This window comes from Macrotis lagotis, chromosome 2 (genome assembly GCF_037893015.1).
Source record: "Macrotis lagotis isolate mMagLag1 chromosome 2, bilby.v1.9.chrom.fasta, whole genome shotgun sequence".
In the NCBI taxonomy this organism is placed as follows: domain Eukaryota; kingdom Metazoa; phylum Chordata; class Mammalia; order Peramelemorphia; family Peramelidae; genus Macrotis; species Macrotis lagotis.
The window spans coordinates 133,681,891-133,708,735 of record NC_133659.1 but is presented as its reverse complement, the minus strand read 5'-3'; the positions used below and the strand labels follow the sequence as shown (position 1 = coordinate 133,708,735).

At 37.4% G+C, this 26,845-nt stretch overlaps 1 protein-coding gene across 2 annotated transcripts in view; it reads right to left on the bottom strand.

The window, feature by feature from the left end:
- The window catches only part of SMYD3 (SET and MYND domain containing 3), a 1,048,891-nt gene that overhangs the window by 786,054 nt on the left and 235,992 nt on the right, over nucleotides 1-26,845 (bottom strand). For both annotated transcript variants that reach the window (XM_074222846.1, XM_074222848.1), the window contains exons 4-5: nucleotides 26,261-26,318; nucleotides 10,563-10,699 (exon numbers count right to left, since the gene is read on the bottom strand). In XM_074222846.1, coding sequence (XP_074078947.1) covers nucleotides 10,563-10,699; nucleotides 26,261-26,318 — 195 coding nt within the window. The remainder of the gene's footprint in view (nucleotides 1-10,562; nucleotides 10,700-26,260; nucleotides 26,319-26,845) is intronic.

Below are 26,845 nucleotides of genomic sequence, written 5' to 3'. Positions count from 1 at the left end.
TTGGTTGTTTGAAAGTTTTCCCTTTTCCCTTCCATCAAACCTAAATCTACTTCTCTTCCAAAACTGAACCAAACAGAATGTCTGCATTTTAGTGATTACTATTAAAATGCCAACAAGTTGGTAAAATTAGGATTTATAACAGAAATGTCACTATTTGAATAATAAGTCATATTTCTCTCCTTTGAGGGAAGATTCTAAGGCCATTTTATCATAGGATAATAGAATTTTATGTCTGGAAGAGAAATGAGACAATCTAGCTCAACCTTTTCATTTCACAAGTGAGAAAACTAGGACCAAGATAAACCAATTGCCACTTCTCGATTAATATACCTGAGATGCTATAATAGAAAAAACTGAATTAGCAAACTATGGGGCACATAATAAGTGATTTCTGTTCATTCATTCATTCAATAATTATCAGTCATTTGTACTTGTGAATGGGCTCCAGATTAAGAACAGGAAGGACAGAACACCTGAAGAAAAAGAGGTGAAGTGGTGCCTTCAACAGGCTAAAAGGATACAGACCTAGGATACCGTGACTACTTAAAACAAAACTCACTTTGTTATATACCATTTTGTCTAAGGTCAGCATTCATATTCTTTTCATTAACATTGGCACCTACTAGGATTGCTATGCTCTTAATTACATAGTGTCATCTGGTAGTACTATTCATAAAATCCAAAAGTTAAGCCTACAAAGAAGGAACAAGCATTAAATAAGAAACTATAACATGTCATGAAATATGATGTGCTTTATAGATATCTCACAGAGATCAAGTTATTAACATCTAAGACTGAGGCAGAAATAAATTCAAATCTCTATTATACACATGATTCAATAATTATTTATTGAGTGTTCATCAGGAGTGTAAGTTCTGGTAATGGGATAGGATAGAATAACTCATTTATATGTAGCACTTGACAATTTAAAAGGGATGGAGGCTGATCTATGATTTCACTAGTGTAAGGAACCTCCAGGTGAGAAAACACTGAGAGCCAGGGTCAAACAACCACTGCCTCTGGGTCTTCCTGGCTTCTAGATCAGCTATTTCCTAAGTCATACTGTCTCTGTAGGATACACAAGAGGCTTTCTGTTCCAAATGACAAAGCCCAAATAATTAGTGCAATGAAACTTCAATGTGTCTATGTTAAAAGCTTTTTGTGGGCCATTTTAAAAATATTTATCATTAGATCTGTTCCAATGCCTATCACAAAGCATTATACATAATCAGCACTGGATAAATCTTTTTGATTGTATGGACGGTTGGATTCACAAGTCACCTACCCTGATAGATAGGAAATAAATTCTTTGAATTCAAGGGTTATTTCCTTTTTAAAAAAATTTAAACATCTTATTTATTTTTCCAACCATAAGTAATGGCAGTTTTCAACAATAATTTTTTGGGAAGGTTTTGAGTTTTACATTTTTCTCCCTCCCTCCACTTTCTTTCCCCTCTCCTTGATAAAACGCAATCTAACATAGGCTATATATATAAAAATCATGAAAAGCATCGATACATATTAATCATGTTGTGAAAGAAGAATCAAATCCAAATGGTAAAAAAAATCAGACAGTATAATAGATATAATATATAAAACAAGTTTTAAAAGTTGAAGATAGTAAGCTTTGGCCTATATTTAAACTCCACAGTTCCTTCTCTGGATATGGATGGTATTTTCCAACACAAATTGTTTAGCATTGCCTTTGATTATTGTGTTGCTAAAATAAACAAGTCCATCATAGTAGATCATAACCTAATGTTGCTGTTAGTGCATATAATGCTCTCCTGATTCTGCTCACTTTACTCAGCATCAGGCCATGCAAGTTTTTCCAGGCTATTCTAAAGTAAGGGCTCTTTTTCGCGTGGTCTCTCTCTGTCTCTCTCTCTCTCTGTGTCTCTGTCTCTGTCTCTCTCTCTCTTTCTCTCTACCCTTCCCTCCCTCCCTCCCTCTCCAGGACAGTGTCTTGCACATAGAAAGCACTTCATAAATTTTACTGATAGATGAATGGATAGAAATAATGGGTTTAATTAGATATAAAGCAGAATTTCTTGGTTAGATGGAGTTGCAGTAATTAAAGTTAACAAAATTAAAAGTTTAAAGAATCAGTGTTGTGCTTAGCCTATAAGTGTTAGCTCTCTTTCTGAGGCATCCGACACATAGCCTTGACCTCAGACCCTGGACCCCAAAGTCCCTAGGAAGGAGAGAACCAGGGTGACCACAGAGGAGCAAAGGAGACAGAAACTCTCGAACCAACTCTGGAGTTGGAAACTTTGGGAAACTAGAACAAAAGAGGCTGCCAGGAAATGAACTAGGGCAAGTCAAGGAACTCATCTGAAGTGGAGGAGTTTTAGGATTATGTCTCAGCCAGCATACCACCTACATCATTGTTGATTCCAATTGGGCGAGACAAGGTGAAGAATAGCTTATTGGGGCCACTAGGTGGGGAAGTGAATAGAGCCCTGACACTGGAATCAAGAGGACCTGAGTTCAAAACCAGTATCAGACACTTAATAATTACTTAGTTGTATGACCTTGGGCAAGTCACTCTTAACCCCATTGCCTTAAATTAAAAAAAAAGAATAGCCTATCCCATTTGGATACAGTCACCTACAGCAGTACACAGCTGGTGACAACAGAAGAGGAGGTGGTCCTGAGATAATGTGACCCACTACCTCTCATCAGTCAGTTAGTCAATAAACATTTAGATATCTACATACTATGTGCAGCATTCTGCTAAATCCTAGCTATACAAAGAAAAATCCCAATTCTAAAGGGGTTCACATTCTAAAACATGCAAATAAATTATGTATGTTCAAGACATAGTCAAAATCTCAGAGGGAATATACTAGTTGGAGAGAGAGAGAGAGAGGGGAAAGAATGAGGGATAGACTTGACAGACCTCCAGCAGAAAATGGGTGAGAATCAATGATCCAATCTCCTCCATGTCCTGAGAAAAGTCCAAAAAAGGAAACCAATAGGGGACATAATTTCAGAAAAGTTAGGCTTTCAAGAGACATCTAGTTGGGACAAAAAGAATGGCAGTGTAGGACCAGGAAAGGCAAAAGGCCTGTCTTCTTCCAGATAGTTAACTATTCTAGCTAGGCTATGAAAGTACTTTACCTTAAAACCCTGTGAAGGATTCTATACAATTTAAGCATCTAAAAGAAAGCAAATACAAAAACAATTATAGCATAAGTTCTTTTTTCTATACTCTACTATGTGATTCAAAGTTCTATAGATGTCACCTCATGGCTAGCCCTTTCTTTGCTATAGAAATAGCTTGTTTCTTTTCCCACTGTCATTATCAATGACATTATCAATAGGAACAGCAGCCACAGAGATGAAAGAATCAGTGAGCAGAAAAAGCTGGTGTAAGACCCACTCTTATATACATAGGAGCAGGTCATCAGGTAGATTAAGGACTAACCAGATCTTTGCATATTAGAGTAATTCTGGGGGCAGCTAGGTAGTAGAGTGAGATGTTTAACCAGTTATCTAGGAAAATGATGAATCAGTCAACAGAATGAATAAATAATGATCATAATCAGCAATAGCCTATATTTCTTTTTTTAAAAATTTATTTATTTCTTTTGGGGGCAGCTAGGTTGGGCAGTGGATAGAGCACCAGCCCTGGAATCAGGAGGACCTAAGTTCAAATCTGGCCTCAGACACTTAATAATAGCCTAGCTTTGTGGTCTTGGGCAAGTCACTTAACCCTTTGCCTTAAATAAAAAAAAAATTTAAAAGACAGCTTAAAAAAAATAATCCTGTGCCCTAAATAGTAGTGGACCACATGAATATGAGAACTGAAAGAAGGATAGTATTTAAACAAACAACAATGGCAGCTAGGCATCATCCTAGATAGAACACTGAGACTAGAATAAGAAAAAACAGAATTCAAATTTGACCTCAGACTCTTACTGCCTATGTGACCCTGGGCAAGTCACTTAACCTTTGCATGCATAAAAGTGAAGAAGGAAATAGCAAAGCTTTTTTTGTCAAGAAAATCTCAGACAGCTGGCCCACAAGGTCACAAAGAGTTGGACACAACTGAGCAACTCAACAACAATAAAACAAACAAGTATTTGTCAAGTATTTTATATAAGATCCTAGAGGTCATATCACCTGTCCATCTAACAGATAAGAAAATTGTGGTACAAAGTGGTATGAGATTGTCTAAGGTCACATAAGTGGATAAATGGGGTGGTCAGTCTAGTACTCCATAGAATTAGAGAGAAAAATTTAAATTCAAATCCTGATTCAGATTCTTACCAGCTATATGATTCTGGGCAAGTCACTTAACCTCTGAATAGGGATAGTATGGGGATAATAATAGCAGTTGCCAATTTCAGAGCAGGGCTTCAAATCCAAACTCAGGTTCTGTGGATCTAGATCTACAATCCTTTATAAAATACTAATCAATATTTCTAAATACAAAAACACAGAGAGAGGTCTATTAAGTATTATTTCATTCATAGATATGAAGACACTGAAGAACTTTCTATATCCGCAACAAACTACATTTGTATCCTACACTTATATGTTCCAACTACCAAACATATACAGTTATCAATATCTTAGAAGAATAATTAGCAAAATGACTTTTTTCCAATTTAAAATCTATTAGTTTCTGATCATTTTTATTGGCAGCCAGGTGGAGCAATGGATAGAGTGCTTGTTCTATTTTTTTCTGCTATGCCTGCTGCTACTATTGAATTCATGAATTCAAATCTGGTCTCCAACACTTGCTCTATGACTCTGATCAAATCACTTAATGCAGTTTGCCTCAGTTTCCTCATCTGTAAAATGAGCTGAAGAAGAAATGGCAAACTATTGTAACATCTTTGCTGACCTTTAGTAAATAAAAATATTTCTACTGCACAAGTATATTGAAATTTTGAAACAGGAAAACAAATCCTTAAATAAATATGATAATCCTTTCAGATTACTTTCTATCTACTTTGCATGTATCTTCTATGTATCTATTGATAGGAATATCTCTCCATGAGAATTTAAGTTCTGTGAGATCAAGGAAGGTTTTCCTTTTTTTCTTTGTATTCCTACTAGGCTTAGACAGCACCTAATCAAAATGGGTTCTTTAAAAACAAATACTTGATGATTACCTGATTAGTCTTCAGAACCCAAGGGTTAATAAAAACATTCAACAAGAATTTGCTAATTGTACCTAAAGTTAACTGGGAATTGATTGTCTAGATATAGTGGGTGGGACAGTGAAGCTAGAAAACAGGAGAAAGATCTGAGTTCAAATCCTGTTTTAGACTTTTAACAACTATATGACCCTGGGCAAGTCATTTAATTTCTGAATGCTTCGATTTTCTCATTTATAAAGTGGGCATAATAGTAGCTACCTCACAGGGCTGTTATGAGGAAAAATAATAGCATTTGTAAAGCATTTTGTAAAAACTTTTGTAACCCTTCACAGATGTTAGCTATTTATCACTTCTTTAAATTTGAAAAATATATAATATTTTCACCAGTTATTTATTGCAGTTTCATAGCTAAATATAATATCAAAATACACAAGAGTATATCACAAAATAAAAAATATACGTATGATGTATTTTAAAAACCAAGGCTTCCTTCAAAAAGTTAGGAAATCACTGTTGGTCTTTGAATGCTAAAGAAAGTTCTCAAGATCATCTGCCTAAAAGAATTCTTTCAGAGAATTAATTTGTTGCCAGTGATAATGGGAAAAACATGGACCATATACATCATACTGGCATCATCATTTTATAATTAGAATACCAGGATCTCTGTGCATTTGAGTATCTTGGCTTTTCCTCTGCTTTACTTAAAACCAGGAGAACAATGCCATCCCAGCAGCTAAATGCTCTGGCAGTCTGAAGAGGCCTCGTCTAGCTGCCCCCTCTCCACCTCCCCTGCACATGCCAGCGATCAGAGGTTAGCTATCCTGGTGTGTCAGCTTGCTTTCAGTTCTAAATATTTAATGGCATATTTTCCTTAATGGAGCCTGGGCACATTTGATCAGGCACTGGGATCATTTAGTAATGCAGTCAAAGTTATCATACTGTCATTTCACATCAACTTTGTAATTAGATAATTCATCATTTTATTAATTCAAAAGCTTGCTTTCTTTACTACTTTGAATCAGGTTGCAGCCATGAAATCAAACTGAGTTCATCAGCAAAGAGACTAAAATCTGGTTCCGTGTGAACCTAAGCCCTGCAGGGGACAAACGGATACACTCAATGACCTTTCTGACCATCAACTAAGGTGATATTCGTCTAATAAATGAGACCACTGGCCATACTGAAGGAATGGGACACCCAGAACAAAACTGTAGGCTCCAATTTAAAAGAGAATGGATGAAACAAAATAAAAAGGTCAAAAATAAATATGATTCATAATCAGTTTTGCCTTTGCTAGATGCTGAGGCGCATGTCTCCTCAGAATAGTTGGGATTCTTAGAGAAGGTTTAATTTGGTCATTTTTCTTCCCTGTTGATTTATGCTTTCATAAACACAGGAGGTCGGAGCAAATCTCAGGGAAGGTGATTTATTAACATCCTATGCCTATTGGCTTTGGATGCATTTAAGATGTGTTAACAGAAGTCAACCAGTCAGTGGGTAATTCTGATTTAGCATAATATTAAAAAAATCAATATTTTATATTTAAAAAATCGTCTTTTAAAGACTTATTTCTAATAACTCACACTACAGCTATCCAACTCCTAAATTAAAGTCCTTTTCCAAGTTGAACGAAGAAGAGAGTAAGTAAGTGTTGATCTTGATACATTTTTCATTTCTCATACAACTCCATCAGAAATATATTTTTTGACTTAGAAAACTATGACTGAAAATGAAATGTAAATCCCATCTCCTAGATGTCTTCTATGATCCTCAATTTCAAATTTCTTACATCCACAGTGTGAACTGTGAAATCAATTTCAACAAATACCTGCAAGAAGTTTATCTCAGAACAGTAACCTTCAGAAATTATATATGGGCCCTCAAAACATAAAAATAGCTCTCTACCAGAGAAGTTGCTATTTAGTATCAGAAGGGAATCTGGAGGAGAAAAAAAAAAAGTAGTTGAATTTTTTAACAGATGTTAGAATTCTAACAAAAACTTCCAGAGAAGGAAGCATAGGACTATGAGATTGAAAAGTCTTTTGTAGAGCTCTATTTATGGTTCACATTGCTATTACTTCCCACTTCAGTGTTTATTTTTGGATTATGTTACATTGCTAATGAGTTTCCTATTTTAACTCAAAATTCATCATGTTTCTAATCAGTTTACTAAATTTTTTTTTAACCAAAGGAAGCTAACATGGCAAGAAAACAGCCCCATACAACACCATGGAAAAGTTATCTGGATAACCACAAAAATGCCCAATTTATTGACCATGTTACACATAAAACAAGTTTGTAACCAAATCTACTATCATTAGCTTGGGTTATTAATACAACTATCACCAAATAATGATTAACATACACAGTATTGCAAAAATATCAGTGTATATGATATCTCAGAAATTTAGTAATAATATGCTAAATCTCTTTTTGTACTTTGAGGAAGTACAAATTTTTCCTTTTCACATGCACACATAAAAAGCAATTTATTAAGCAGTGGGTTCTCTGGAATTTCACTTTTTAATTTCTTAATGATCATCTGAAATCACCAGTCATCTCAAAGAGCAGTTGAGAATTAGATTTGAGCCAAGAAAGTTCTATCTCATATCATCCAGTACCTCAACGATTGTTATTCAAAAGATCTCCTTCCCAAAGAGATCAAAGAAAAGGAGTCAAATGTACAAAAACATTTATTGCTACTCTTTTTGCAGTATAAAAGAACTAAAAACAAAAGGGTTGTTTGCTCCTGTCAGAGCAGCAATGAATTCAACATACAAAACAAGATATACATTTTTGGATATGGATAATGCAGGAGTTTGTTTTTCTTAATTATGCACATTTATTTCTTTTTGATTTTTTTTTTCCCAGAGGGGAGCAGGAAAAGGTGGGAGAGGAAGAAAATAAATACCTGTTGACTGAAAAAATAAAATTTGATTTTAGAAACTGCATTTCAAGGGATAGTCAATGCCATGACCAGCTAGGTGTGGATACACTTCAAACCTACTCAGTAGTTTGTCATGTTTTCCTTCTTCCATCCTTCCCTTCCTTCCTTCTCTTCTTTTCCTTCCCTTCCTTCCTTCTCTTCTGCCTTCCTTCCTTCCTTCCTCCCTTCCTTCCTCCCTCCCTCCCTCCCTTCCTTCCGTCCTTCCCTCTCTCCCTTTGGATGCTAACAAAAATAGTCAATAGCATTTACAAAACATTTTAAAGTTTATAAGTGCTTTGTAACACTATCACATCTGAACCATATTTGAGACCAACAATAGAGGTACTACATGGATCATCCCCATTTAAGGATAAGGAAAACTGAAACTCAGTGGTCATGATTACATGATTACAAGTTTTACTGATTCCACATATAGTACTCTAGCTACAATGACATATGGCATATGAAGCTCATATATATATATATATATATATGTATATATAAATAAAATTGTCATTCTCTAAGAATATGAATGAATCTCTTTTTTTTTAGGTTTTTTGCAAGGCAAATGGGGTTAAGTGGCTTGCCCAAGGCCACAACAGCTAGGTAATTATTAAGTGTCTGAGACCGGATTTGAACCCAGGTACTCCTGACTCCAAGGCCGGTGCTTTATCCACTGTGCCACCTAGCCACTCCATAGAATATGAATGAATCTTTTTGGGGATGATAACAAATATTAAATATATATGGGTATAAATGAAAAACTATATATATATATGTATATATATATATATGTCAAACACTTAGAAGTCAAGAAAAAAGGTAACATGACAACAAATTAGTAAAAGGCAACATTTCTCAAAAGTTATCTAAAAACGATTGAGTATTGGATTGAGTATCTTTTCCTGCAGTAGATTCTCAAACCATATCTCACTTAGGGCAGAAATTGGCATAAATCTGGTTAGATATCTAGAGAAACATCAGGGCTCCCACACACACACACAGAAACTTGGTGGCTCTCAAACATTCTAAATATGGTGGTTCAGTTAATGAGATAGAATTTTTCTCACATCAACTGAAGTTATTTCTTTCTAGAACAAGTAACTAGAAATTATCGGTGGCAGATTTTAATACATCCCAAGGGTGAACTTTCCAATAATTAGGTCTGTTCTTCAATGAAACAGACAGACTGACTTGCGAAAAAAACTATTTCCCTATATCATGAGATGAAAAATTTTTTTCATCCCATAGGCATTGCTTTATTTTGATAGCTTAGTTTACTCAAGACACATTATTTGAAGGTAGTGTTTCTTTAATAACCTAAATGGTTTATGCTAGGTACATGGCATTACTGACTGTAATCCTCAGAAGGAATAAGGAGATAAAAGAAGAAATGCCTAATATTCTTATGGATGGTATAAACCAACAACCATTCTTCAAATTTCAAGCTCAAGTCCCAAATTAGAAACCAAATGTTTTTTAATGCTAAGAAAACACAATCAGATAACAGTAAATTTATCTTCCAAGGAAACTAATTCCATTTTGAAAAGATAGCTAAAAGCATTGTTTCTCATTGTTCAAATTTATATTCTGAAAACAGGTGGGACCTAAGAACAAGTGTAAAATCTGTTCTGGGGAGTCGGCTAGGTGGCACAGTGGATAGAGCACCGGCCCTGGAGTCAGGAGTTCCTGAGTTCAAATCAGGCCTCAGACACTTAATAATTACCTAGCTGTGTGGCCTTGGGCAAGCCACTTAACCCCATTGCCTTGCAAAAAAATCTTTAAAAAAACTCCTTTCTAGGAACTGTACATCTTTGAACACATACTCAAAAATAAGAAAACAGTAGCTTAATTCCTCCTCAAATGTGTGATTTTATATTTTACATAAATATGTGCAATTCAAAAAGCTAGGCATTTAATCTTCTGCTTTAATTACCTGAACCATCCAACAGGATTTTTGTAATCTATAATTTTTCCACATCAAAAGCTTCATTATAGTTTCACGTTATTTTTTAAAGTGCCCTTTATTGCATCTGCTTATGCCAATTTAATCAGGAATAGTTTTAAAGGAAAATTTTCACTTTGGGGTAAGGGGGTCTTTAGCAAAACTATTGTCCAGAAGAAATGGAGAATGAAATGACAAACCACTCCAGCATCTTTGCCAAGAAAACTCCAAACGGGGTCATGGAGAATCAACAACAACAATGCTTAATTTGACCCTATCGGTGAGAAGTAACAGAATCCTCTGCTTTCACTGGAAAGGAGTTGGTGCAAGACCATATGGGGTCATTTAGTATCACCAACTTAATAACAAGAACACTGGTATCCAGAAAAAAAGAGAATTGCCCCTATTGCCAAATGGACAATAAGCTACCTCACCATTAAATGGAGTTTGGGAAGAAATAAAGCACCTTGTGGCACTGAACTTTCCAAAGAGGTTTCTAGGTATAAGGGTGCAAACAGTCAGCAAAATGATACACAGTACAGTGTTCGTTTTGGTCTTTTCCAAACATATTACTCACTTTTGCGAAGGATTCAAAAATATCAAAGGCAGATGGCAACTGAGAGGTATCTGGGATCTCCTCTTTCAAGTAAAGTTGCAATGTCACAGCAAGATGCCTGAGGCCGTCCTTCTTTTCTTCACTTAGATTCTTAATGTCTGGAGAAAAGATGAGAGATAGACCAATCACAAATTCAAGTTATGGTGGATAATTTTCAGAATCTAAATGGCAACTGTGCATGCAGACATTTTCTGCCCCAGTTTTTATTCTGACAGAGGGCAAATACGTCTCACTTTGTTTCCTGACAGTTATAAATCATCATAAATGGTTTATTCAATTTGAGTCTGCCAAATCTTACCTTCAAAATGGTGATCAAAAGCCCATAGGTATGTTAAAAAAAAAAAGGAAGGATGTACAGATGAGAGAATGTAAGGAATTAAATCTAAAATTTGTCAAGCTGCTTGTTTTCATAGAATCATAACAATTAGGTTGTCAAAACCTGAAAGGACCTCAGAGATCAACTAATCCAATCTGCTCATTAGATAGATCATAATCATAGATCAGAGCTGTAAGAGACTTTACAGACCAAACAGAGTGCAAACTTCTCATTTTGTAGATGAGAAAACTAAGATTCAAAGGGCTTACATGATTTTCCCTAAGTCACATAAATACTAAATAGCAAAACTGGAATTCAAACTGATGCTTTGCTTCCAAATCCAATGTTCTTTCTAGTGCAGTACAAAATTAGACTTTGACATTTCTCTGGACATCATCTCTTTGATATCATTCCTATATGAGATTGAGGTATGGTAAGAATTCAGCTCAAATTAGTGACTGCTATAAGTCATCTGTAAGTTCTGATTATGTGTTGCAAGAAAAATATTTTTTGTACAAGAGATTTCAAGACAGAAACATTTTTCACTAAATATTATATAGATACCTAAAGATACATCATTATTTTTTTGCTTTCTTGTTATATTCCTGAAATTTATGAAGAGAGCCCCCCCCTTTTATGTATAGGTGTGTTATGACAGCATTTTCAAGGTCATTTCTCCCCCCCTCCACACACAAACACAGAGTCAATCAATCAATCTATAATCATTTGTTAAAAATTCATTTATATTCCAGGCAAAAACAAGTACCCTCAAAGAGCTTACATTACAGGGAAAAAATAACATGCAAATAAACATGCATACAAGATGATGATGATGATGATTATCCTTCATTCTTGAAGAAGACCATGACATCAGGGAGGTGATGCCAAGACAAGCAAGTAAATTAGATTTGAGCGAGAGGATGCTCTGCTAAATTACCAGCCTCACTTTCTCCAGAACCATCTGAGTTCAGTGGCCAGATATGACTCAGAAAGCCTGGAGATGGCCCTGGATGCAAGGCAATCAGACTTAAGTGACTTGTCCAAGGTCACACATCTATTATGAGTTAAGTGTCTGAGGTCAAGTTTGAACTAAAGTCCTCCTGACTCTAAGACTGATGCTCTACCCACTGTACTACCTAAAATTAAAATGATTAACACCTTCAAAGCAAAGATCAAGAAGTAGGAACAAGAGATAACACCTTAGGGACAGCTAGGTGGCGCAGTGGATAGAGCACCGGCCCTGGAGTCAGGAGTACCTGAGTTCAAATCCTGTCTCAGACACTTAATAATTACCTAGCTGTGTGGCCTTGGGCAAGCCATTTAACCCCATTTGCCTTGCAAAAAAAAAAGTAAAAAAAAAGAGAGAGAAAACATCTATAATACCTTGTTTCCTTAACAATTAAATCAAAAAGTCCAAAGTAAAAATCGAAATTCAGTGACTTTAGAGAGGTACCTTTGATGCAGTGCCCAATAAACACAATGACACAAATAATGAAACACTGTGCCTACTCTTTGACCACAGATGCTTCACATTTTGTGGCTTAGGGACTATAGAAACACAGAAAAATCATGACCCCTGGAGAGAACTGAAAGTGAAAAAGTATCTGATGGACAGACAAACTAAGCCAATAAGAATAAGCTGCAGTTGGTATTATTGATGTAGTGCTGAATATAAGTAAAATAAAGGACAGATAAATGGTTATGTGTACTGATTTTAATTACTAATAAAGCATTTACTGTGTTCAAAATAGTCCATATCATTTTTAATGCTACATTCTTATTGTGAATTAATAACTACCTTGTCATAATTCCAAGGCAATGACCCTTCTTCAGCCTCATAGAACTAAATGGAATGCATCAGTCTCTCTTATAGCTGACAATTCCACTATATATTTGGGGGAAAAAAAGCTACCATGTCCCTTCTCTGCAAAAACAAAATTAGAGGAATACAATTGAAAACTATCCCAGGGAAAAATATATAAGAAGTACTTAAAAAGACATATAAGTATAGGGCAAAGGAAATATCTAAGGAGCTCAAATTTTAGAGGAACCTTATAATTTGCTTCATTCTCAAAATAAAGTTATCCCTCTCCTTGCTGATACCAATGCCTATAATCTCTTTTAGAAGTTTGATCATCCTAACTTTCTTCCTCCTCCCTACTTACAAAATCCTTCCCTGTGGCCTACAAATATGTACACATCTTCCCCCATTCTTTAAAAAAATAAAAATAAAACAAGGTACAGCTAGGAGGTGCACTGGATAGGCCACAGGCCCTAGAGTCAGGAGGACCTGAGTTCAAATACCTTCATAGAAATTTAATTACTTAGCTGTATGACCTTGGGCAAGTCACTTAACCCCATGCCTTGCACAAAAAAAAAATTAAAAAACAAAACAAAAAACCTTTCTTTGAATCTAAAATCTTGTCAAGTTATAATCTTTGGAATTTACTGCCTCAAAAGGTGATGAGTTCCCTGCCCCTAAAGCCTTTAGCAGAGAATATAGGTTTTGGTGGGGATCCCTTTGGTATATAAATTGGAAGATAACCACTGAGGATTCTAGCAATTTTAAATTTGGGGATTCTATGATTTCTAGATCTCTCCTTACTTTTATAACCAAACTTCTAGAAAAATCTATATTTTTTGCCACATCAGATAATATTTTAAATATAAAAACAGATACAGTAGGTAATGGGTATGATATAATGTTGACAAAAGGCTCTAATAATTTATTCATTTATTGTTTTTGTTTTTTTAGGTTTTTGCAAGACAAATGGGGTTAAGTGGCTTGCCCAAGGCCACACAGCTAGGTAATTATTAAGTGTCTAAGACTGGATTTGAACCCAGGTACTCCTGACTCCAAAGCTGGTGCTTTATCCACTACGCCACCTAGACGCCCCTAGCTCTAATAATTTATAAAGGAAAATTGTACCCACTTTCTTACCTCTTTCTCTCTCTCTACTCCTCCACCCCATGCTGTTTGACTTCTGAATCCCACTATTTTATTTAGGTTGCTCACTTCAAGTTCTCTAAAGAATTATTGCTAAATCTGGGGCTTTTCTCGGGTCTTCTACTTTCACCAGTTTTCTGATTCATTTCTGCAGTATTTGTCACCCTTGACCACCCTATGCTTGGACCTTCATTCTTCCTAGGTCTTTTCTGATATTGCTGTCATGTTTTTTCATCAACTTACCAGAATGATCCATTTCAATTCACTTTGTAGGAGCAACATTTTCACATCCTGCCACTTAGATGAGGGTATACCCAGAACTCTAGTCTAGATTCATTTTTTCTATATATACATAGAGAGAGAGAGAGATTCATTGGTTCAAATGAGTTCAAATATCATCTCTCTGCAGATAATGCCCAAAAATCTATATATGCAACCTTCATCTCTCTCCCCAGTTCCACTCATAGCATCAAATTTGACATGTCCAAAACAGAATACATTATCTTGACCTCTAAATACTTACTATCTATTTAACTCTCTGATTTTGATCAAGGATGCCATCATTATTCCAGGCAAGCAGAGGTGAAATGCAAGAGTCATTATCAACTCTTCACTCTTACTCATACTTCACATCCAAAGAGTTGACAAATCTTAGCAATTCAGTCTTCTCAACTACTTACATACATTCTCTTTTCTCCATTCACATGGCCACAAACTAGAAAAATCTCTTGCTACTACATCACATTATATCTCAGAGATTATCTTACTGTTTTAAATTAAAATCCCCAGTCTTGAGCAAATTATATTTCAGGCTACTGAAAGACCTTACTGATGTAAAGGACAAATCACTTTATAATAAAATTTCAGAGGACAGGAGAAGTGCCAGCAAATTAAAGATTCAAGAAACTGGATAGACCAAGAAGTTTGAAAACATTTTCAAGGGGAAATGTACAAAATTTTTTTCCATCTGCTTATATGAAAAAAAAATAAATTATTTTCAGTCCTAAAGTCAATTTAGCCACTAGGTTCAGGTGGGTAGATCATTGGGTTTGGAATCTTCATAATTGTGACATGATTGCCAATGATATCAAATGTAATCCTGAGGAAGGCCTCAGGCTATACAGTAACTGTATCACCATGGGCAAGTTAACCCTATTTGTCTCGGTTTCCTCATATGTAAAAATGACCTGGAGAAGGAAATGAGAAACAATTCCTGTATCTTTGCCAAGAAAACATCTAAATGGGGTCATAAAGATTGGGATATGACTGAAACAAACAAACAACAAAGTCAGTTCAGCTCTCTAGATATGTTTCTTCATATGTTAAATATCAAAGTTGACCTAAAGATTCACTAGTCTTTTCTACCTAAAGATTCTAGGATTTTATGGTCGCTTCTTTTCCAAAGTTCTCATTGATTTTCCCTCATCAATCATTTCTTCTTTGTTTGTCATAATTAAACCCAAAGTGACTGTTCATCACACTTTTTTCCTTTTTATTTCCTTAGAGATAAATTATCAGCAAATAAAGTGAAAAGATTTCTCTGATGCTCTCTACTTTTAGTGGAATGTGACCTTCAGGAACCAATCAAATTGTTTATTGTCTTTCTCACTGTTACACTCTAAACTCTGTTTTAGTTTAGAAATATGTGTTATTATTATTACCCACTTGGCTAGGTGATCTGAAGTATAGACTCACAATCATATGCTATCTAGGTCTTCCCCTTTTATCCTCATTCAAATGTTCTCCATCATGCAGCCACTCTCAGTTACACTCAGTCCATTTCAGCAATACTTTTTGGGGCCCACAGTATAATTCTGTCATCCATTACACAGATTTATTTCTTTGTAACAGATTATTATGTAGTTCCTTTTGTCTTATTCCAGTTTCGAGGTTCACTCTACCAAGTCTGGTGATATCTATGAGATTTATAATACCTCTGTGTCTTAAAATTTCAAGTTCACTTGATTACCCATTTTTTGTGCAATGATGTATTTTTTTTAGGTTTTTGCAAGGCAAATGGGGTTAAGTGGCTTGCCCAAGGCCACACAGCTAATTAAGTGTCTGAGACCAGATTCAAACCCAGGTACTCCTGACTCCAGGGCCGGTGCTTTATCCACTGTGCCATCTAGCCACCCCTGCAATGATGTATTATATCATACCCCATTAACTGCAATATTTGTTTTTATTTTAAAGTATTATTGGGCATGGCAAAGTCATTCGAATACCAACCTTGGAGGCAGCAGGCCCTGGGCTCAAGATCTACCTCTATCCCTAGACAATTCATTTGAATTCTCAATGCACTAAGCAATTTTCTAAGACAATTAGTAGTGGAGAAGTTGCTGACTTGCAATAGTAAAGGTTGCTTCTTCACCTTTCCCTTTACCAAAGTAGTCATGTGACCATTATCTATATTTATCCCTATTATCTGATCATTTTCCTCCCTTCTCAAATTCCAGTTAAAGTTCAAGCAGAGACAGGTTTCAAACATGTAGTAGGTTAGAAATCAATGATGAATAATTGATAACGTATCAAAGGCAAGAATGAAAAATAGAAGGGTAAAGTCAGAAGAGATTCAATAAAGATAAAGAAAGTAGAGTAAGCAAGTGAGTAAGAAATGAAAAGTATTTTAAGAAGAAATAAATGAGATTGAAGTTAAAGACAGAATAGATTAAATAAAACCACAAAGCCAAAGATTAACTCTGAATCATGGTGATCCCCAAGTTAAAGTGGCATATTAGTTCTTCAGTTCAAAGAGAAGAATTTTAAAAAAGAAGGCAATTTTTTCTTGAAATCAATTTTAAAACTGCAAACAGGTGTTAACACTGAGGGCATGACATTTAATTAATAATTATTGAGAATATAGCATTCCGAATAAATGATATTTACTGCACATGCTCAGTTTTCTTCCTGAGAAGAACTCAAATAAATGCCAAGATTCTAAGGCTGAGCAGAATTTTAATGATTAAATGTGCATCAAAACATGAAAAAGTTCAACTTTATTCTTTGTCTTCCATTCCTTTCAGTGTTTATATGGCTGTGATTTCAGATCTGTGCTTTTCCTCTCTCTTGTGGGTGTGATTCAACAATGAAATGAAGGACCTCCTCAGGATTACATTTGATATCATTGGCAATCATGTCACAATTATCAATGTGCCCTGGGTTTCTCTTTATTTGCCTTCACTCAGAAGAGTTAAGGGTGAGCAATTTTGCCACAAGACCTACACATGACCCCCTGTTACTTCTTCTCCCTGCCCAGGGATTGCCCTGCATCCCTCTATCATTCTCATTCCAAAATGTTTATAGGAGAATTACTTGAGTAGGGAGAGCAAGTCTTAGACTAAGGCTATAGGTTTTCAACCCTAGTGATAAGATGCCCTATGGGGGAATGCTGCCATTGGCAGCACTGGAGCTATACCTTTCCTGGTAAGTCCTTGTGACAGAATAAAACTCCCAGGCTCCAATAGTACAAAGCTGCTTTCCACCCAGAGATAGGTTGACAGTGAAGAAGCTCTAATGGGGGGGGGGGGGGCTAGGTGGTGCAGTGGATAGAGCACCGGCCCTGAAGTCAGGAATACCTGAGTTCAAATCTGACCTCAGACACTTAATAGTTACCTAGCTGTGTGGCCTTGGGCAAGCCACTTAACCCTGTTTGCCTTGCAAAAACCTAAAAAAAAAGAACAAAACTCTAATAGGACAAACAACACACAAATCACTCTGTATGAACAAGACATGCATAGGATAAATAGGAGATAATCCCAGAAGGAAGTCATTCACATTAAGGGAGATCAGGAAAGGCTTCTTGATGAAGGAAGAAAGGTTCACTACAGTTTGGTGGAAATGAATACTCTCTGTCCTTCTCTTGGAAGGCCCTTCTCTTGATTATCACTAATGTAAATGCATGTATTTACGCCACTATGCTGCTGTCCTGGATGACCAGTCATTCTCACCCTTTAACTTCTCCTGGAAGGCTAATAAACTGTTGTAGTGGTCAGTATTTCCAGAGTCTTCGTCCTCCTTATAGAATCAAAACCCAGTGCAGGTCTAGCCACCCTCCCCCCAAGTGACAATGTCATATATGTGATATTCATAAAGTTTACAAAGCACTTGATCTCATTTGAGTCCCACAACAAGGGGAAGGAAAGAAACAGACTTAATTGATTAATTAATTGATTTGATTTATATAGCATGGGTTCAGGCATTCAGTCTTTATAAATATATTTGATCCTGACAACAACTTATCATGGCCAGTGAAGTGATAGTCACCATTTTGCCTTGAGACAAACAGAGGTTAAGAGATTTGCCCAAGTTCACCCAGCTAGTAAGATTATGAGGTCATATTTGAATTCAGTTCTTCCTAACTATAGGTCTGGAGTTCTAGTTGCAGTGATACAGGAGCCTCAAAAACAACTATGTAAGGAGAGTCAAGTCAACAAGTATTTATTAAGCACGTACTATATATCAGTCTCTGTTCTCAAGGAGATCACATTCTAATAGAAGAGACAACATACAAACCACTATGAATAAATAAGGATTATAGCAACAAATGGGAAATAATCACCAAGGAAAGTCATTAGCAGTAAGGGAGATCAGGAAAGGATTTCCTGTTGAAGGCAGAAATTAAAATGGATCTTTAAGGAAGCTAGGAGTTGAAGGTGAAGTGAAAACATTATCCTCTTATAGATGGAGAAATTGCCTCAGAGAAATTAAATGATTTACTCATTGGATGTTCAAGGAGATCAGATTTTAGTCAAGCCTTTGTAAGAACATGCTCTGGGGGGGGGGCAGGGCAGAGCCAAGATGACAACAGGAGAGGATCCTCTCTTAGGTGCTCTCTCTGATATTTCCAAACTTATAAAAATAAGGACTCTAACTGAATTTTCGAGAGACAGAATCCACAGAGGATCCACTGAGGCTATTCTCCAGCCCAAGATAACCTGGAAAATAGCAGAAAGGCTCTACTCCACAGGGTTAGAGGGCCACTTGTCAGGGTGAAGGAACTTTAGCCTCTGGGAGGCAGCCTCAGGGTGCTGGGAGGCTCATGGCAGGGCAGCTTCCTGACCTATAACCCGGGGAGCACTGAGCACAACTTGGGGGATCAGCGGGGGCCCTCTGCCAGAGCGAGCATGTGAAGCCCAGCCCTCAGAGCACTCAGAGAGCAGTGTGGCCCAGCAGTCTAGATCCAGGAACCAGGAATCAAGTGGAACCAGTAAGCAGGAGCCCCCCAGGTGTGAGTGCTGAACCTAGATGGGGAGAGGAGAGTGACAGCAGAGGTCTGTCCTCTGTCCCTGGAACAGGACTCTGGGGCTCTGACCACATTCAGATCCTGATTGCTGTCTAGGCCCCCCATAGAACAGCAGGGCCCCCTCACCTCAGCCCCATGGCAGAAGGGTACGCTTGTGGTCATTCACAGACCAGGAGGGAGAGCAGAGTTTCACACACTGAGATCCTCGTGGGGGGGTGTCCCAATAATACTCAAAAGCTCAGGAAGCACCCCAAAACCAGGCACAGGTTGGATAAATGAGTAAGCAGAGAAAAAAGAGAAACACCATTGAGAAATACTTTGTCTATGATCCCAAGTAGGATCACAATACTCAAACTGAAGATAAGGAAGTACAAGCTACTGCATCTAAAGACTGGATGGACAAGGACTTGGTAGTCAGGAAAGCAAGGTTCTCTCCCTGTCTGTTATGAGGCTTCCAACAAAGCACTTTCACTATCCGGCTACCAGCTTCTTCATGAATCAAATAAGAGGGTCTCATGGTCTTTGGAACTCTAGTGTCTAATAATCTGATTGTACCACAAGCGTGTATTATTTTCAACAAAGAAGCTAGCTGCATTACTAAACAGAACAAAGAGACAACATGGGGAAATGGAATGAATATTAGATTTAAAGTCAAGAGAGACAAAGTTTAAATTTTTATTCATTTTCTCTGGTATCTTCCTAAACATTTTAATCTTGCATGCAACAAAAATAGATTCTTTCAGTCACAGAGAAAGAAAAAACTGTCTCTTCAATTAAATACCAGATTTGGGGTATTTTATAAAATACTAAAATAAAAACATCAGCATTCTTTTTATAATTATTACCTCAGAAAAGAGGGGAACAAATCTCTAGGATTTCTGAAATGATCATTGAGTGTGTAATGACTTCTACCATAAATAAGATGGATCAAGAAACTGTGAGAAAAACTACTGGATTTTTTTAAAGCTTTTTTTAAATTTAATTTTTATTTATACAATAAAATAAGCATTTCCATAACCTAGTATAATAAAAAAAGATTACACACATGAAACCAAATCTACTAAAGTTAACAAGTAAATTTCTCTTTTCTTTTATTTTCTTCCCCTTGCATCAGACACAAATAGATGTGTATGAGTATGTGTGTGTGTATGCATATATACAAACATGCAGTTATATACATTATATGTGTAGTATATATACCTATATATAAAGGTATAGATATAATATATATACCCTTTTGTGATGGTATATATACATATGTATATATGTGTGTATATATATATATATATATATATATATATATATATATATATTAAGTATATTAAGTATCTTAAATAAGGAGACCTGTCCAAAAGTGGAATGTAACAGCTCAGGAGGCAATTGTACCTGCTGATTTATATTCCTGGAATGCACTCCCACTTCACTTTCATTTCGCAGTGTAAATCAGAGCCTGGTAAACTGGCACAGCATCTTTAGCTAGTGTAATCCCAAGGTGGAAGAAAGCCTGCTTCTAGAAAGGAGCAATATCATATAATAGAAAGGCTCTGTGATCTGATGCAAAGTGTGTCTGATACTCTGTTACTGGTTCCAGTCCACCAACTATGTGGTAAAAAATTAGATTATTATTTGACTGTGGAGTCAGATTTTATGTCCTTCAAAAAGGCAAAAGTAAGGCTGTTTATCTGGTTCTTTCCGGCTTGGCTTGGATAAAATACAGAGGCAAGGTATGCTACAAACCTCCAAGAGGGAGAGTGGCTTCTGCACTTTACCTTTTCCCACAGGGTTCAGAATAACAGAGCAAGTGAGAACTTGGCCATTTGCTGCTTTTCTCTTTCCATTGTATCTATTCTTTTTGAACCTTGCAAGGTCAGGATGACAAACCATTGATCTAGGAGCCAGTCTTTGACAGGTTTTTGCCACCAAAAGGTTCAGCTCTAAAGCCCCAAGGAATAACCATCAAGACTTAACCAGAGACCTAGAGGAGTGACCTGAGGGATCCAGTTCAGTAATAGTTGAAAAGAATGTACTATATTTTAGACATAAACACTCAAGGATCTAAGAGTTATAGAGGACAGCATGCTCCAGGTATTTGTAGTTTTATTATTGTTATATCTTCATAATAAATAGAAAGCTAATTTATGCTAATTGATTAAAATAGAACTGGACCTCTGATGGCTAACAGTATGGGAAACACTGGAATAGGACTGGACCAATAGCATCTAAGAAGAATCACTCTGATCGCTCCAGGGCTGCCTACAAGCACTTTCTTCACAAAAACTTTCCTGATCTTCTAAGATGCTTTGTACATATGAGAGGCAATGGGTGCAGTTGTTGAAGAGTCAACCTTGGAGTCAAGAAGAGTTAAGGGGGCGGAGCCAAGATGGCAACAAGAGTGGATCCTGTCCTAGGCGCTCTCTCATAAATCTTTGAAACTAAGGACTCTAACTAAATTTTCAAGAGACAGAACCCACAGAGGGACCCATAGAGGCAGTTCTCCTACTCAAGGTAACCTGGAAAAGAGCAGAAAGGCTCTGCTCCCCAGGATTAGAGGGATGGCCTGCTGGAGGGGTGACCTGCCAGAGTGCCTCCCGGAGGCAGTCCCAGGTCACTGGGAGCCGCAGCTCACAGCAGTGGGGGTGTTTCCTGACCTGCGCCCCGGGGAGCACCAGGCACAAATTGGGGGAACAATGAGGGGACCTCTGCCAGAGCAAGCAGGTGAAGCCCAGCCCCCAGGGCACACAGCGAGCAGCTTGGCCACCCCATTCCAGATCCAGGAAACAGAAGCAGGCAGAGCCTGTAAGCAGGAGCCCCCAGGGCATGAGCCCAATGAGCTGAGGGAGGGGAGTGAAGAGAGACTGCAGATCTCTGTCCTCTGCCCCTGGAACAGGACTCTGGGGCTCTGACCACATTCAGATCCTGATCACAGTCTAGGCCCCCCCCATAGAACAGCAGGGCCCGCCCCACCTCAGCCCCATGGCAGAGGGGGGGGAGCTTGTGGTCATTTACAGATCAGGAGGGAGGACAGAGCCTCACACACTGAGACCCTTGTGGGAGTGTCCCAAAAGCTGAGGAAGCACCCCCAAAACAGACTTAGACTGGGAAAATGAGCAAGCAGAGAAACAAGGCAAACACCACTGAGAAATACATTATCTATGAATCCAAGAAGGATCAAAATACTCAGTCTGAAGATGAGGAAGCACAAGCTCCTGCATCTAAAGACTCCAAGAAAAACAGAAATTGGACTCAGGCTATGACAGAGCTCAAAAAAGACTTTGAAAATGAAATGAGGGAGTTAGAAGAAAAACTGAGAAAAGAAAGGAGAGAGATGCAGGAAAAACATGAAAATGAAGTCAGCAGCCTAGTCAAGGAAATCCAAAAAAATGCTGAAGAAAATAGCATGCTAAAAACCAGCTTAGGTCAAATGGATAAAACAGTTCAAAAAGTTATTGAGAAGAATGCTTTAAAAAGCAAAATTGGCCAGATGGAAAAAGAGATAACAAAACTCTCTGAGGAGAACAAATCCTTCAGACAAAGAACAGAATTCAGGGAGATTGATGAATTTACCAGAAATCAGGAATCAATACTTCAAAGCCAAAAAAAAAATGAAAAATTAGAAGAAAATGTGAACTATCTCATTGAACAAACAACTGATATGGAAAACAAACTTAAGAAAGATAATTTAAAAATTATTGGAATACCTGAAAGTCATGATCAGGAAAAGAGCCTTGACACCATTTTCAAAGAATTACTACAGGAAAATTGCCCTGATATTCTAGAAGCAGAGGGCAAAATAGAAATGGAGAGAATCCACCGGTCCCCCCCCCCCCCCGAGAAAGAAATCCCAAAAAACCAACCCCTAGGAAAATTATAGCCAAGTTCCAGAACTGCCAAGTCAAAGAGAAAATATTACAAGCAGCCAGAAGAACACAGTTCAAATATCGTGGAGTTGCAGTCAGGATCACACAGGACTTAGCAACAGCTACATTGGAAGCTCATAGGGCTTGGAATATAATATACCGGAAGGCAAAAGAGCTTAGAATGCAACCGAGAATCAACCACCCAGCAAAAATGAATGTCCTCTTCCAGGGAAAAAGATGGACTTTCAGTGAACCAGGGGAATTTCAAATGTTCCTGTTGGAATGGCCAGAGCTGAACAGAAGGTATGATCTTCAGATACAGGACTCAGGTGAAGCATAGAGATTGAAGGAGAGGGGTGAGGGACTTAATGAAGATGAACTGCATGTATTCTTGCATAGAAAAATGACACTGATAATACTCATATGAACCTTCTTAGTTAATAAAGCAGGTAGAGGGAGCTTTTGTAGTTGAAGCACAGGAGAAAGCTGAATTCGAAGATAAAATATGGAGTAAAAATGGAGTCAATAGAAAAAAGGGAAATGTAATGGGAGAAAGAAAAAGGAGAGGAGGAATAGGCTAAGATATTTCATATAATAAGATTTTTCTTTATTACAATGAGCTATTGCAATGATATGGAAGGGAGGAAGGCAAGGGGGAATGAGGGAAGCTTCACTCTCATCAGAGGTGGTTAGGAGAGGAAACAGCATATATACTCAACGGGGTATAGACATTTGGAGTAAGAAGGGGGGACGGGGAAGGGATGGGTATGTGAGTGATGGAGGAGAGGATGAACCATGGGGGGAGAGTGGTCAGATATAACACATTTTCTTTTTTACTTCTTGCAAGGGGCTGGGATTGGATGGCCTGTCCAGGGCCATAGGGTCAGGCGGATGCTGGGCCTAAGGGGTGGTATGGGGGCTCGGGGCTTCCTGGCCCCAGGGCCAGGGATCTGTCTGCTGCACCACTCAGCGACCCTACAGCAGAGTCAGAGTAAAAGGAGAGAGAAAATATAGTACATGGTAGTGGAGAAATACAAAAGGAGGGAGTTGCGATCAGCAATGGCAACAGTGGAAAAATATGGAAGTAACTTTTGCCATGGACTTATCATAAAGAATGTGACCCACTCACGACAGAGTTGTTGGTGTTGGAACAAAAGACTCAAGCACATTTTTTATTATTATTATTTGGGGGGGGTGCAGGGCAAATGGGGCTGGGTGGCCCACCTGGGGCCGCATAGCAGGGTGATCGTTGCGTGTCTATGGCAGGATTTGGCCCCAGGTGCTCCTGGCTCAAGGGCCAATGCTCTGTCCACCACCTAGCCACCCCTACTATTATTGCTATTTTATTTTATTTTGGGTTTTTTTCTTTTTTGGGGGGTTTTTGCAGGGCAGTGGGGTTCGGGTGGCTTGCATGTCACATGGCTGGGTGATTGTTGGATGTACGGGGTCAGATGTGGGCTTGGGTGCTCATGACTCCAGGGCTGGTGCTCTGTCTACTGCGCCACCTGGCTATACCTACAATTGTTACTATTTTTTTTAATTTTAATTTTTTTCCTCTCCCCTTTACTTTATCGCTCAAGTGAGTCTATATTTTGGGGGGCATTTTGTTTACTCTTAAACAAGAATATTTTATTAATGTATAAAAATTGTACAAAATGAGAATAAATAAATATTAAATATTAAAAAAAAGAAAAGTTAAGAAAAAATTCAGATCTTCATTGGTAAAGGATTATTTCCTCATTGAGTGTTACCCAAATCAAGGAAACCATAGATCCAATCTCATTCTATTCCCCTATTTTTTATACTTATTTATAGACATATTGTCTTCTTTGATAGAATATAATATCCATAAGGTCAAGTATTCTTAATCCAAGTATCCCTAGCACCTAGCACAGTGTCTGGCATTATCAAGTATAACTATTGTTCATTGCTTTATAGGGATCTAATTAGTGGAGGGAGATTTTCAGTAGAGTGTGGCTAACTAGGAAAGATGTTATAAAACATTTCCCTCCTCACACACAGGTTGGACTATAGGACCTCTAAGATTCCTTCCAACTCTAACATTTTACAAATTTAAATTTATGATTTATTATTCTACATCTTTATTTCAATACTTACTGCTTGATGTCAACTTGGACAGTCACCTAACATCTCTTGAGTCTCAGTTTCTCCATCTACAAAATGGGCTTGACAATATTTCTACCATTGGCCTAGAAGGGTTGTTGTAAGGACAATGATCATGAAATTTAAAATATTTTAAATAACTTAATCCAGGGCTGTCCAAAATACGCATGCAGCCCACAGTGCGATTCTATGTGGACAGCCTGTGGGTTTTAATTTTCATGAGCAAAAAAACAAAATAATGATTTGCATGGAATGTGTATTAGATTTTTTACTTCCATCACCAATAAATAATCTCCTTGTTACTTTTCTTTGTGTTTTTAAGCAGTATTACGGGCAGAACATATTGCATGGAATTTTCAATCAATCTGTGGGATGCTTTCCATCCAGATGATGCTAATCAGTCAGTATGCACCTACCTTTATACTGCATGTTGTTTTGTTTTCGCACTTTGCACCTTCACCAGCCATATTGATGACACGTTCCCCTACTTTCCAAAAAGTTATGAGGCAATCTTTTATATCTAAAAATGTTGACCTCAAAGAACTTGACATAGAGCTACATCCTCTGAATGCAAACTGTATTTTTAAATTCTGAGTGCAGCCCTTGAGTAATTGCTTTATTTTAATGTGGCCCTAAGATAACCTAAGGTTGGACATCCCTGTCTTAATCAATATGAATTTACAAAGCACTTACTATGAATATGCCAGACACTGTCTTAAGTACTGAGACTAAAAGTAAGATAAAAAGAAGTTTACATTTTAATGGAAAAAAACATAAAAGAGGTTCGGAGTTCAAATATTAGTTCTGGTCCTGAACAAATTATTCAGCCTTTCGAGGTCTATGCCCTCATCTGCGAAATGATAAGAATGGATCAGATGATATATTAGGTTCCTTTCTGGCTACTTATCCCATGATCCCCAAGGGTCATCCCTTATTGTGACTTAACCTAAACCTCCTCCTCTACTGCCCCACTCATTGCTCTATAGAGGCCTCATCACTAGAGGGATGAGGGTCCACCCTCATTTCCACCAAGAACTAATCCCACACATGGGTTCATTGTTACATGAAAACCCAAGTTGCCCCATAAAATTTCACTTGCAGAAATGAAGACAAAAGCTTAAAACACTACAAAGCCAACATTTATTAAAGGAGTTTCAGCTAACAGACACTTACTTGACTCCAGATCAAAAAAGGAATAGAGTTTTTCAGAGGCACAAGATGATTCTCTCAACTATGGAGGAGAAAAGAAAAACATCATAGTCAGTTTAAGAGCTTGGATACTTAAGTATCATTTGGGGGCGACTGTTTACTAATCAAAGTCTGCCAAGTAGATGCTTCCCGGGATTCTATTCCTTCCACTTCACTGCCTTCTTTAAATTATTGGGTTCAACTATTTAATTAGTATCAACTTTACAGCCTAAATTATACCTCAATCCCTACTGGCTTTTATAAGAATCAACTATATCTATGCATTACTTTCATTTTTTTTCAATGCATAAAGGGATGGTAATGTTGCAGCTTTAAATTCATAGAACTCTAATTTTGAAGATTAAAAATTGGCCAAATAGCAAAGAAAAGGACACTTCTGGACTGTCAAGCATGTAGGGGAAGCTGCTTATTCTTCCAGGTATGTTCAAGGCAGGCAAGGGAACCTTCTCTAAATCAGAGTTTAAATTGGGCAGGATTTGAGGAAAGCTACCATTTAAAGGTACAAAGAAGCAAGCTAAAAAAATGTTCTTTCAGAAAATGTTGAGGACT